This window comes from Paralichthys olivaceus, chromosome 15 (assembly GCF_024713975.1).
Source record: "Paralichthys olivaceus isolate ysfri-2021 chromosome 15, ASM2471397v2, whole genome shotgun sequence".
Classification (NCBI taxonomy): domain Eukaryota; kingdom Metazoa; phylum Chordata; class Actinopteri; order Pleuronectiformes; family Paralichthyidae; genus Paralichthys; species Paralichthys olivaceus.
In genome coordinates, this window is record NC_091107.1 from 15,933,302 (window position 1) to 15,946,922 (window position 13,621).

Below are 13,621 nucleotides of genomic sequence, written 5' to 3' on the forward strand. Positions count from 1 at the left end.
TATTGAGTTGATGCAATCGCCACCAATGGGTACATAGTCTTTTCTTCTCTTTTTATTGTACCTATATCTTCGGATCATGATCCCCAGCCTGTGATCTCTGCTGCCTGATGTTGTTCCCCCGCTGCAGCTGACCTCTTGTTTGGATCTGCCACAGCCACATGTGGATCGTTGTCGGAGAAGCTGAGTCTAACCTCGCGGATGGTGATGTTATTACTCTGAGATCAGCTTGGATGCATTTTGGATTCGCTGGATCATTTATATACACCCAGGCTGACGCGTCGGGGACAGACGCAGCGTGTTTACCAGGGTGGGGATAACTCCGGAGGATGCTGCAGTGTGCCAGCTGCGAGAAGCCTATCGTCGATAGGTTCCTGCTCAAAGTCTTGGACAGACCGTGGCACATCCAGTGTGTCCAGTGCTGCGAGTGCAAATGCAGCCTGACAGAGAAGTGCTTCTCACGGGAGGGGAGGCTGTACTGTAAGAACGACTTCTTTAGGTAAGCAGCCAAGAAAAAGAAAATGAAAAAAAGAAAATTACGCTGAGAAAATGCAAAACAAAAGTTTGTCACAAATTAAATTTCTGTTTAGACAATTAGAAACAAACAGGACGTGGAATTTGATCCTGCAAGGTAAGTTGCAAAACATATATAAAAATGAAGTAATTTAAGATATAGCACTCCTGGTGGGACTTCAACTGTGGGTGCTGATAGTCTATACGTTTGAGAATACATTATTACAAAATTACAAAAAAAAATGTAGGTTGGAAAAAAACATTGTCTGCAAATGTATAATTTTATATAATACATTGTTATTTTAGGTTCCATGGAATTTCATAGGACGTGAGGCATTGGTTCTGAGTAGTATAAAACTTTAATCGGCCTCAACATGAGTCACCCATAACAAGAAAAGTGGAAAAGGATTTTTTTTAAAGGTGGAATAAAAACGTTCAAAATATGGAGGGGAGGTTTAGTATATGTCACCTGCACCCATTATCGGACCATCCAAATCCAAGTAAAGTCAGGGACGAAAATTATTCCCCAACAAAGCGCTTTAACACAGGCCTGCAAAAATAACCAGTAACATATCTGATGGTTAATTTGGTGTATTTGTCGATCAACTGACCCTATAACAGCTCCTGGTGTCTTTTGAGACCTCTGGCCTATAGTGTCGGTTGTGCCAAACTGTAAAACCAGCAGAAATTCACCTCAATCCGAGTCATGCTTATATCCCACCTATATGTGCACTGACCGCCCCTCTCCCTTTCGAACATGCAGGAGGTTTGGGACCAAGTGTGGCGGCTGCGCTCAGGGGATTTTACCCAGCGATCTGGTGCGCAGGGCCAAGAGCAAAGTGTTCCACCTGAACTGCTTCACCTGCGTGATGTGCAACAAGCAGCTGTCCACGGGAGAGGAGCTCTACATCCTGGACGAGTTCAAGTTCGTTTGCAAAGAGGACTATCAGAACAACAACGGCAAGGACACCATTGTCCTCTCAGGTATGGGCCTATATGTACAAACATAAATACTAATAATAATACTAATAATAAAGCAATATTGTATTTTGTGTTTAATATTATATTATTTAATTTTCAAAATCAAATATTTCAAAAATACGATTATTACTATAATTAATATTTTCTAAATCCAATAATATTTATAGATATTTATTATTACAATTCTTTCATATTTACTTTGTTCTGTATTGATGATCTGCTTTAAATGTTTGGTTTATTTCTATGGGGTTTTGCGGGTGCACGATTTAATCCGTTTTTTATTCTCACGACAGTCACGACGTCCAGCGACCCGAGCCTGTCCCCGGACCCCCAGGACCCGCAGGACGACGGGAAGGACTCGGAGACGGGACACCTGTCCGACAAAGACAACGGCAACGAGAACGAGGAGCAGGGCGCCGTCGGGAAGCGACGCGGGCCGCGCACCACGATAAAAGCCAAGCAGCTGGAGACGCTGAAGGCGGCTTTCACGGCCACGCCGAAGCCCACCAGGCACATCCGGGAGCAGCTGTCGCAGGAGACGGGCCTGACCATGAGAGTCATCCAAGTAAGAAGAAAATAATGGGGAAAAACAGAGATAAAAACGTTAAAAACAAAGAGAGTGTTTATTATATGCCATGTGACCACTTTGCACGCATTATCGGACAGCCATACAAATCTAGCCAAACAGGTCCTTCATGACAGAGAATAGTCAAGGTCCAAATTATCCACAGCCAATGCGCATTAACGACCTTTCCATGGACACAAATCATCAATGCAGTGGCTGGTGCCTCTTTCTTGCAGACACCCTGAGAGAATCTGTCCTCATCCTCTGCCGATTTTCAAATTTTTCTTCCTTTCACTTTAAAAACCCCCCAAATATTTTAACCCCTAATCCCTACTCTTCCAATGACGCACGTATATCACACCCATTAAACGCAGGCGTCACTGAGCTCTAAGGCCCATGTAAAAAGCTCCCTGTAATAAATGGGAAATGCCTTAAAAGTGAATGGTTTTTCAGTGCGCAGAGCATCAGTTCGTGCCCAAATTTACTTTTTACGCACAGGAATATCTTTTCCAGGTTAGTAATTTGAATTACTGAAATAAAATACAAAATAATATGAGCCTATTTACTTCTGAGTTTGTAAGATAACGTCATCTAATAGGGCTTTTACAGTTCTGAAAAGTTGCTCTCTGCCTTCCCTGCTTGTCTCCTCCATGCTGCTCGTGGTCTCTTACCCTCGCTTGTTCTCTGTGCGTCTTGAAGGTCTGGTTCCAGAACCGGAGGTCTAAAGAGAGACGCATGAAGCAGCTGAGCGCACTGGGCACACGGAGGCACGTGTTTTTCCGCGGTCCGAGGAGGATGAGGGCGCTCGGGGAGCGACTGGAGCCTGGAGAGCTCGGACACTTCTCTTATTATGGAGGTGAGTCACGGTATTTGTTGAGGGGGATGGAGGGATGGTGCGTTTCCTGATTTGAAGTTGATGGTCTTTTGATGAACAGGCTCATTAGAATATCAATGCATGAAATTTGGTTCTTTATGTAACTCACTAATTAATTCAATTCATTTATTGTTTTGTTATATATTTTTTGTCGTTATTATAAAAAACAGAAGTTAATATTGGTTATGTTTCTTCTATTTAAATTCAGACTTAGACCTTTGTCTTGCACTAATCCACATATTTTTTTATTTTCATGAACACAGATTATGGGGAGTATTATGGCTCAGGAGGGAATTACGAGTACTACCAGGGCCCACCGTCCCAGGCTCAGACTCCAGCAGACCTGGGCTTCGTACCCTCCTCTGTCCCCGCCGGCACTCCACTAGGAGCCATGGACCACCACCACCACCACCATCACCACCCGGGCCACCACTGTCCGGGAGAGGTGCAGTGCTTCTCCGACCCGGCGCCCCATCCCCCTGTGGACTCACCCAGTCCGGAGCCTAGCGGGCCGGGCTCCATGCACAGCATCTCCAGCGAGATGTGTGGGCCCAGCACGCCCTACACCACTGTGTCCCTCAGTGACAATGGATACACCAACCAGCTGTCACAGCCCTCCTCAGAGATGAGTGAAGGCACTGTCTGGTGATGCAGCTGAAACTGCAACTACAAGGCACACTTGGATTTTGAAGGCAAATCAGTGTCTTTTTTTGTTTGTTATGAAATGCACTTTTATTTATCTATTTATTCAGTTATTTATTTAATGAATTACATATTTATTTGCTTTCATTTCTGCTAAGCTGTCTGTATTTATAAATCTCTATATTTGTATGTTGGTATGATTGTTTATTGACCAGCCGATTAACAGTTTGAATTTGACTCATTACATTCGTAATGCTGGGCTACACAGATCAAGCAATAAAAACAAATACATTTATAGTTTGCAGAAAAGTGTTTTTTTTCATTGATTGCTGGAGAATTTCTGCAACGTATTTGACTTAAAGTGTTAATGTGAAGGTGCATGGCAGCAGTTTTACCACGTTTCAGTGTTTTACTGACGAGCAGCACCCTCTCTCTCTCTCTCTCTCTCTTTCATCACATGTAATAAAAGATTTCATCATTTAATAACAGATTATGATTGTGATGTTTAATAGGTTTGACCAAAAACCTCTCTCAGGACCGTGGAAGCATTTGTATTGGTCTTTTCTTTTTCATTTGCCAGGCATGTTCCTTTTTAATTATTTGATTGTCAACACATGTTTGCCTTCAAAAGGATATCTTTATAAATCTGCAAATTTTATATGGAATAGAAAATGATTTGACTTTCACGTGACACAAGTCCAATCTTATATATGGAATAATGGACAATTGTACAGAACAGTCGGTTGTTTACGTAGCGCTCAAGTATGCAGGGGTTTGAATTTCAGCTGTATATATAAAAAAAAAACTTGATTCAGACTCAATGCAAACAAAACCAAATTTTTGTAGCTGTTATTTCTGTGGTCGCTCACTGTGGTAGTTTGTATTATGTCCTCATTGAAAATAAAAAAAACAGAAAATACTAATAAACTGTTGCCAAGTGACAGCTCTCTTCTAATGCTCTGAGGATGTCTGCGTAATACATGGTGTTTCCAATTTAGCCAAAACATCCAAGACTCTAATAGTTTGTTCAGTGATAAAAATGTCAAATTATTTATATTGATGTCTCATGAGCCGCCAACAATGGCATCAATGTTTTTCTTGAGATAATAACGTGATTGTACAAATTAATTTTAAGGGACTGATGTGTCGGGCCATTCACTGTTTAATAAAACACATCATTATTGTTGGATTAATGATTTGGGAGGTGAATTACAGTACTTGTTCATTCAAGTGTGAGATTGGTATAGTTTCTTGATGTATTTGAATGTAAATGGGCAGGAGTTGATTGAAGCATCTTTTTCACAGATCAAAATGTGAGGGTTTCCCTGCAGGACACAGACCTGTGTATTATGTGAGAGTGTAAGTTATACACCCTCATCTGAGAGCTGATGAAAAACAGTTGCAGTAACTTTAATCAGCAGTACACAGTTACTGAAGAATATACCTACATACAATTTAGCATCTGTCTCCCAGGAAATCAATTTATTCAGTGATTTGTAATAATTCTTGTTGCTACTATTAATAATTAGAGCCCCAGTAAATATGTATATTTTGATTTGCTGTGTGACAACCTACAGAAGGTTATTAAGGATAAAATTATATTTTTTTTACACACAAAAAGATCAGCATGGTGTGACACAAATATAGGACACATGCATTTGTGTCACACACACGTACACACATCTTAACCTAACTTTAATATCATCTTCATCATCTTAAAAACCACTTGATTTTAACCCTAAAGAGCAATTGGGGACCACCAAGTGTTCTCACAACAAAGGTTTTAACACTGGGATGTGCACGCACACACACACACACACACACAAACACATACACACCTTACTTGATTGAGAGGAAATTCATTATCAGCTCCTTTACTTACAAACTGATCATTTAAATGTTTTATTAACCAAAGAGTATGCGTTGTCTGGTTGTGAGGTTAAAGCTTTTGTGTCACAAAAATCTTGGGCTTAAAAGAGAGATAAAGACATTACACTGGTCTCTAGGAAACAGTGACAGGCAGACAGTTCGTTCTTGATAAATGGAGAAAATACTTTAAATCATGTACATTGTACATTCAAGGCTCTTCATTCTGTCCACAGTCAGAACTAAATGCTGCAACTCTAAGTTTGTCCTGTTGGTACAACATTTTGAAAAGAATACATGTTCACTGAAGAGGTTTGTAGGTTCTATTTCTGCTGCAGCATCAACAAAGCTGGAGCTTCTAACTGTGCTGTTAGTGACAGTGCTGGCTGATCTACATGAGGCATTCAATGCACACAATATGCTATGTGGTTTTGAACGTGCATGTTTATACAAAGGGGTTTCATCTTGTCAATTTTCTGGGTATTTTCCAGATAATTTAGAAAGCAGCTCTGCAGGGACATGTGGATCTGCAAATAATAAAGCTGGTCTGAAAATACCACTTAAGTCATGGGTCGAGGCCTCTCTGTTAGCAGAGGAGAAATGGCTGGTGACAGAGTGAATATTTTAGAGTCAGGGAAAGGTGAGGAGCATGAAGGGGGACAGGACCAACATCGAATATCGAGCGGCGAGCGGTGAGGGAGCGAATCAGTGGAGCTGTCCAGGGGGGAGGGGCAGGAGAGACAGGGAGGGTCGATTGTAGAACACATGGATGTGTTAGTAACTCATCATTTATGTTTCTGGTGGAATAGTTTTTACAATCTTATCAGTTAAAAAATACAAATATGGTGAAATGGTGGCAATAAAGTCAGAAAAACTTGTGGAAGTATTATGGCTGAAAAAATTAGATACTTATAAGCATTTACTTGCCCTTGTTGACGCCAAACACACAATGGAAGTGAAATTAAAAGGTTTAGGCCAGAGATACTCTTTTTAAAAGACACCATATAAGAAAACCAAACCAGGCACAACAGCAAGTAAATTCATTTGACTGCTCCGTTACTTGCCCACTCTGTCCATGCCCATTAACAGACTTAATCTTCATAATAAACAAATCGCTGGTAGTTTCATTTTAAACACCCTCTGTCGTTTCCTAAGCAGATGAACACTGTTTAAAGGTCCAGTGTGCAAGATTTAGGTGACCGGGATCTATTGGCAGAAATTGAATGTAAAATAATCTCTAGTGTGTTTCATCTTTTTGTACAAATTATTGTTTTCTTTACCCTAGAATGACCCCTTTAAATGAAAATACTGAGTAGAGTGGTTCCTCTCTACAGAGGCCGCCATGTTTTTTTTTATTAGTACAAATTGGACAAACTAAACTTCCTGATAACTGAATGTTTCCACAGGTTCATTTTCATGTTTCGAAGGGGAGGGTGAGGTGAGGGGTCACTAGATTCTACACACTGAACCTTTAAAGCAAACATTCAAAGTGAAGGAAATATTCAAATTGTTATTTACAGCGGTGGAGTGATCCACATTTGGTGTGCTAATGAGTATTTATGGACAGTGTATGTGGGAGAGCGTCAAATAAAACATGTTGATGTAATTTAATGTACCACACTGATGTGTTTTTGATGGCTTTTAGATAAAATGGACACATCTAGCACAGAGGAACTGAGGTACATACTTGTTGGTTGATTTATTGTTGGTTTCGGGCTTTTCATGGGATATTTGGAACCAAAACAATGTGCCCTGCAATGTTACCCAATCAGGCAATGCCAGTGTTTTATATTGTAATCAAGCCTTCTCATAATGACGCCATTATGACATCATTTGTACAATATGATCGCAAATGATTGGTTAAACCCATAAAAAGCTGTGGATCATATCTCTGATCTTATTGGTTGTAAAAGCTTCTGCATTACTTCACCATATGACAGTTTTGAGACTTCACAGTTGTGTGATTTATAAGATCGTACATTAGTTTTTTTTCAAAAAAGCTTTAGAACGTGTCTGTACATACTATGCAATTATAATGCATGATGCCTTTTCCTGATTTCTTCATGACATCACATACGTGACAGGGAATGATGGTCTGCTCAGTATAAGCTCAAGATTGTCTCAACTATCAGCAGCCATGTCTGTGAAAATTTGATTTTTTTAACCTTTATCAATCAGCTCCAAAACTTTGAGCAATTTCTTTAACTCAGTCATCAGTAACGGTTACATTTTTTTTTACAGCATAAATACCTTTTCATTTCTGACAGGAATTTCAGTCTGTGTTCCCCATTCTGTTTCTTTTGTCTCTACAAAAACCCATCAACCACTGAGGTGTGTTAATGACTCTCAGGCTGCGTCTCGAGCCTTGTTCAGCTGCACATGAAGCATCTTCTCTGGGACCCTGAGCTCATCAACCACCGTCTCATTGTTCTCACTGGTGCAGTGTACAAGAAAAGCACTTGTCTGTTGAGCAATCTGAGCCACTCTTATTCCTATCAATGAAAAATAAAATCAAAGTCATAAAAAGACATACACTATATCCAAGAGTCTATTTTCCCTTTAGCTGCTACTGGTAATATTCAACCTTAAGCACATAAGATTAAAAGTGTCTTTGCATAGTAACTCGTTGGGAATATTATCATGGTGATTAAATATGTTACACACAACATAGATTTTGTTTTCTAAATAATACTGAGATGCAGAAGTTTAAAGTACAGCTCAACAGAATATGTATGGAAATACAAAATTGCATTCCCTGTTTTAAACTTTGTCACATTCTGTGAATTAAAGCCTGTGAAGCCTCATGTTTGAATGTTCTCTTCTCTGTTAATCAGCCTAATCCCTGTTTATCTCAACAAAATGCTTTGATTAAGAGAGAGATCTGCAAGTCAAACAGGAGGCCATACAGCTAATCAATTTGAATCTATACCTGCTAGTGATCACTGTTAGATAAACCACCTACAATAAATATTATTTGTCTTCTGAGGAATGATTTGGATGCTTACGTTTGCTACAAAATTGATTTTAACTGCTTCCAAAAATATTTGGAATTGACCATTGTGCTTTTTAGACGAGTGTTAAGTATGTTCCTGTTTAACACACACACACACACACACACACACGTAATATACAGCTGAATACATATTTTTTATTATTACTGGTACATTTTATAATAATATATTATCGTGTTGGAGTGGAAATTCTCTTTAACTTCTCTCTATCTAATTCTTAACCTAATAATCTAAATCTTGTTTGGACTGAGATTTGGCGTTTGACATTTCGTGGCTGCCGTTTCCTTTTTGTTCTCGTGCACAGTCTGGCCCAATTCACTAATTTCCCCTCTTTCTTCACTTTTTGCTGGAGGCTTGCTGTAGTCCACTTTTTGCATGAAAATCATTCACACATACAATTTTATAATCAATGCCCACAGTAATAGGATTCCTCTGGCCATGGGCAATTAATACAACCCCCCCTCCTCTTTTCTTTCTCTCTCTCCTCGCGCTGATCTCAAAGCTACGAGACATTGGCTTCTCCTCATTTACATATTTATTGCATTGGACTCAAATCTGGCGAGTGATTGATGTGGAGCCTGCCTCCTGAATTTTTAGCGGCCCATTATTATGAAAGAGGAGGAGGAGGGGGCCACAGCATGTCAGTGTACTTTTGATTAAAGTTGAAGAGGACAGAATCATACGAGTTCCCCACCTACTCTCTTCTCCTGCACTGCTTCTTCTGTAAAGGCCAAGTGCAAAGAAGATTTCAGCTTGTTATAGATATTGACAAGTCGTTTCTTTATACAGAAGATGTGCACGTCGAGTATATAATGAACATACTATAATATTTTGTGTTATTCTAGGATCTACCTGTACTGCAACTCTTGGTATTTTGATAATATGGAATTGTTGGACATTCACAGAGGTCATGTAAACACACATACTAATATATTTTGGTTTTAACACTAAAACAATTCTTTGTCCACATGAGAGTTGTAGGTCTGCATCAGTAATAATCCCCAATGCATGTCAAAACACTCCTGAAAACATCTGTGACCATTGATGCACACAGGAAGCCAATCGTCTCCTCTGTAGTTTGCTGCTTAGTCACAGAAATGACAACAAATGAGAAACGATAAAGGTGAAAAGTAGAGCAGGGGTTTGTTTTTTGTACCCACAATGAGGTGGAACTGCTACCTCATGGCGACAGTAAATATTTGCAAGGTTTTGCTTCCACCGCCTGCAGCAGAGGTGTGACTGATAAAAGCAATAAGGAGGCGAATGCAGACGACTACAACATCCTTCTCAAATGTCTGTGTTTACACATCCATGCTGCTGTGCAGCCCCTGGAGATTTCAAGCTTAAACGGGGCCAACTGCATTTCTTAACTTATCCATCTTAGGCTCTCATAAGCGTGGGATTAGCGTGGATGGTATGTGTAAACGTAGCAGTAGTAAAATGTACTACTAAAATGTATAGATGTAGTCTTTCTGTCATCATCATCCACACACTCAAATCAATGTAAATCTATTTCATTTGCTCGAAACCAAAAATTGATGTTTTGCATGTTCAGGTGTGAATCAACGGGAGGAGCAGGGGGCACTGGCCCCAGCTGAATCTGATCGACCCCTGGGGCACCCCTGTGCTGTTGGTAGACTTGACGATCAATGATGACAATACAATATAGACAATTTGTAAAGAATATTCATTATCTAAACTTTTGAAGTTTCCAAAGTGCTTGAACGATGTGTGGCTGTGCTCAAAGTTATAGAGCTAACAGTAAACAAGGAAGGACTTGAATGTGCATCTTACTGAAGCAGGAATGGTGCAGGGATGTTGTATTTATAATTGGCCCAGGATCGAGAGAAATCCTAGATCTGCCACTGTGCATGTTGTTTTTTGGGGTTCTTTCTGTTTGCTGTGTAAAGCACTTGAATGTTTTGTCAAAAGAAAGAACATAAATTGTTCCAAATATAATTGTTTGTCTCTGACTAAATATATTTGTACAGATATGAGTGATGCTTCTTTTCCTAACTCACTTTGATTTTTCTTTTATACTCCAGCTCCTCAGCCAAGCCTCATACTGGATGAGCGATGTATGTTTTTGACACTGAACAAATCTCTGATTTCAGTCTCTTCACTTCTTGTGTTTCCATCTCGTCTCCCTTCTGGTAGAAAGTCTGAGCGTTCCCCTCCTTACTTTGCCAGTTCATCTTGTTACTTTGTGTACAGGGTGCCAGCATTAATCAGTCTTGACCCTACATGTGTTTAATTCCATTTTCTTATTTTTTTCTGCCATCTTTGTACCTGTGCATTAAACCCTCCAGCAATAAAGAACCTTTTCTGAGTCAGATCCTGCCTCTGGGTTCTGCCTCTAACCAGTGTGATACTAAAAACATGGAGGAATAGCACATGACACACAGAAGGTTGATGCTTCCTACAACTAAATTATCAGCCTAAATGTTGGACGCCAACACTGTTCGATGCCACTATGCCTTGTTGTGGAGCGCAGTGATTTCCCCGGTTGGTTGCCTTCGTCCTTCAGAGACAGAGGACACTGCTGGTCACAAATCCAGCCATTCCACAGGCCCCATGAGAAGCAGTAAACCAACAGTTCCACAGGGAGTTGGCTTTAAACGCTCCACTGCTATGCAATGTAATGTATGAATTTTAATGTGGCACACCTCTCAGAATGGGCCCTTGCCGGACTGATGTTTGCATTCAGCTCAACTCTTTTCGTCAGCAACTCTGTGCGAACCATAACTGAGAATTAGAATGTGGCGCATGTGTACGCAGCAGACTGCAGCCTCTTCAGCGCGGCCACCAATCAATCAATCAACATACCCACCACTCACTTGACATGCACTTTATATTTTGACACCAGATAGGTTGCAATATTAAAGAAAACTCAAAATAGCACCACTAGCTGCACATACACAAATGATTCAAAGGAGTACCACTTATTACATACAGCCAATATTTTGGGGCTCCTGGTGTGGACGGTAAATACCCAGGCCAAAACATCTTCCAGTCACAGTACTGTTTACAATAAGACTAGTTTAATATGAGACAAACATTTCCCCACACACAACACTTTGGCTATAGTCTCTGTTTTAGCTATCTGCACATGAATGCAGATGAATTAAAAAAAAGCTGATTGTCGATGCATTTCTGTCAAACTAGAAACAGAAACTCCATTAATGTTATCTGCCTTCTCACATGCAGAAACTGTCTGTCGGTCTGAAAAGCCTGTCCCTCACCTACAGACTCTGCATCACATACAGAATCTGTTTATGAAGATTAATATGCTCATAATCACATTGTGAGCATATTGGTGTTCAGAAGGCATGCTTCTATTAGTTTAGCATTCTAGTGAGCAATCATTTGCTGATTAGCATCAAATTGAGCTCAGGCAGGACGGCAAAAGATTTTGGTCATTTGACCCTAATCGTGGTGGCTGATCAAAGGAGTGGGGAGCAAAGTTATGACACTTCCATCTGCTGCGGACCAGGAACTCTCTCAAATTTCTCCATTATTCTTATTCAATGTTTTTGAGATGGATAAAAACAAAAACTTGCACTAAAGGAAAAATCAAGGGATCTGTAACATCCCGGAATATGTGAAGACCCGAGTGCAGATGACAGGTTATCGATGGACAAACTGTCTTTGATAGGAATAATGGGTATGGAGAACAGCTCAGGAGGTTGAGAAGCAGCTTCCAAAACACAAAGGTAAAAAGCAAGGTGAAAAATAACATGAACACTCTGAACATGAAGAAAACACAAGAAAACCGAGTAACTGACAAGAACAGATGAACTGACAAAGGGGAACAGCGAGACTATTGACCTGTCCATACATACACCAAGACAAAATGTCTGCATTTGTGTCGACAAGGCCTTTATACACAAGCTAACAAGACACTGCAGGTGAATCTAATTAAGGTGGGACCAGTAATCAACAAGGCGAGACAAAGACAGGAAGTAAAGCAGGGGAGACACAGAAGTACTAAAAGTTTCAAAATAAAAAAGGAAATAAAGAACTTAATGTGGAATAAGAGGCATATCACAAAATACAAAACAGAGTCCAAACACAAGATTATGAGTCCATAACATAACATAACCAATGTGGAACAATCATCATTGGTATAAATTTAGAATCAGAATCTGATTTATTTGCCATGTAAACATACTAGTGTTTTGACTCCGGTACAGTTGCGCTCAGTGTACTCACACAAACAGACATACAATTAACAACAGACGACCAGAAACTAGCAAAATAAGAGTGACCCCTATGTGCAATGGATTTAAACTGTACAAGACAGTAGAACAACAGGAAACAAGGGTGGACAAGAAACATTTCACTACTAATTATGACCAGAGGACAAAGAGGCTCAAACAATTATGGATCCATAACACACAGGTTACTTATGGAGTAGTTTCATCTGAATCTGAATTTACTGACATTAACTAAGAGATACAGCAGCTTCCTGCTGGCCCGTCCTCGTCCACTCTTCCAGCATTATGGATCTACTCTCATAATTTTCATAACAGTCAATGACCTACAGTAATAATTGTGATGTATGACTCGTGCATGTGGCACCTTTGGTTGCTGACCTTTCCCCACATTCCCCACATTGAGCAACCTTCACCACCATAGGCCCCACCCCTCCCATTCCTTCGTCCTCCCTCTCTCTCCCCTCTTGTTCCTCGCGTATCAGCGGCGGCGGCTTGACGTACGCGGCTCGCCACACTCCAGTGGTTCCATGAATGTTAATGTCGGACCAGGGGGGTAGGGAATGTGAGGAGAGGGGAGGGAAGGCTACGTGGTACGTGGAGCAGATTCACCTGCTCTGCAATGCTCATGGTTACGAGGAGCTTTTTTATTCTGGCTAATCTTTGTTTCTACTATCTGAGACAAAATTAGAGTCAAGCGCTTGAGCAGCAGGCGAATCAGGGACAAATAGCAAATGTGCACTCAGCTACAGTATGCTATTGATTTATTCTTGAAGATGCATAGACTTGCACACCATCATTTTTTTAATGAGAAGTCATGATTTAAATATTTTGTATATGAGGAGCTCGTAACTTCTGATGCCTCCTTCTGATGACAGGATGCTGTGATCTCTGACCCCTCTGTGGCACATTCAAGCAGCCGATCAGAGATGGAGTCTCTCGTGCGGCCGGCTGACAG

The 13,621-nt window shown here is 40.4% G+C and overlaps 1 protein-coding gene across 1 annotated transcript; it reads left to right on the plus strand.

Moving 5' to 3' along the window:
- The first annotated feature begins 320 nt into the window (after positions 1 to 320).
- LOC109628447 (LIM/homeobox protein Lhx1) lies at positions 321 to 4,780 on the plus strand. Its single transcript, XM_020085538.2, has 5 exons — positions 321 to 496; positions 1,274 to 1,494; positions 1,785 to 2,056; positions 2,756 to 2,912; positions 3,194 to 4,780. The coding sequence occupies exons 1-5, from the start codon at positions 327 to 329 to the stop codon at positions 3,577 to 3,579; spliced, it is 1,206 nt and encodes a 401-aa protein (XP_019941097.1). The 5' UTR covers positions 321 to 326; the 3' UTR covers positions 3,580 to 4,780.
- Positions 4,781 to 13,621: the final 8,841 nt, after the last annotated feature.

Bases quoted from the DNA above. Each gene is read 5' to 3' on its own strand.
- LOC109628447 (XM_020085538.2), top strand. From the start codon at position 327: ATGCTGCAGTGTGCCAGCTGCGAGAAGCCTATCGTCGATAGGTTCCTG. The intron at 497-1,273 runs GTAAGCAGCCAA...TCGAACATGCAG, and splicing joins TGTAAGAACGACTTCTTTAG to GAGGTTTGGGACCAAGTGTG. The intron at 2,913-3,193 runs GTGAGTCACGGT...TCATGAACACAG, and splicing joins ACACTTCTCTTATTATGGAG to ATTATGGGGAGTATTATGGC.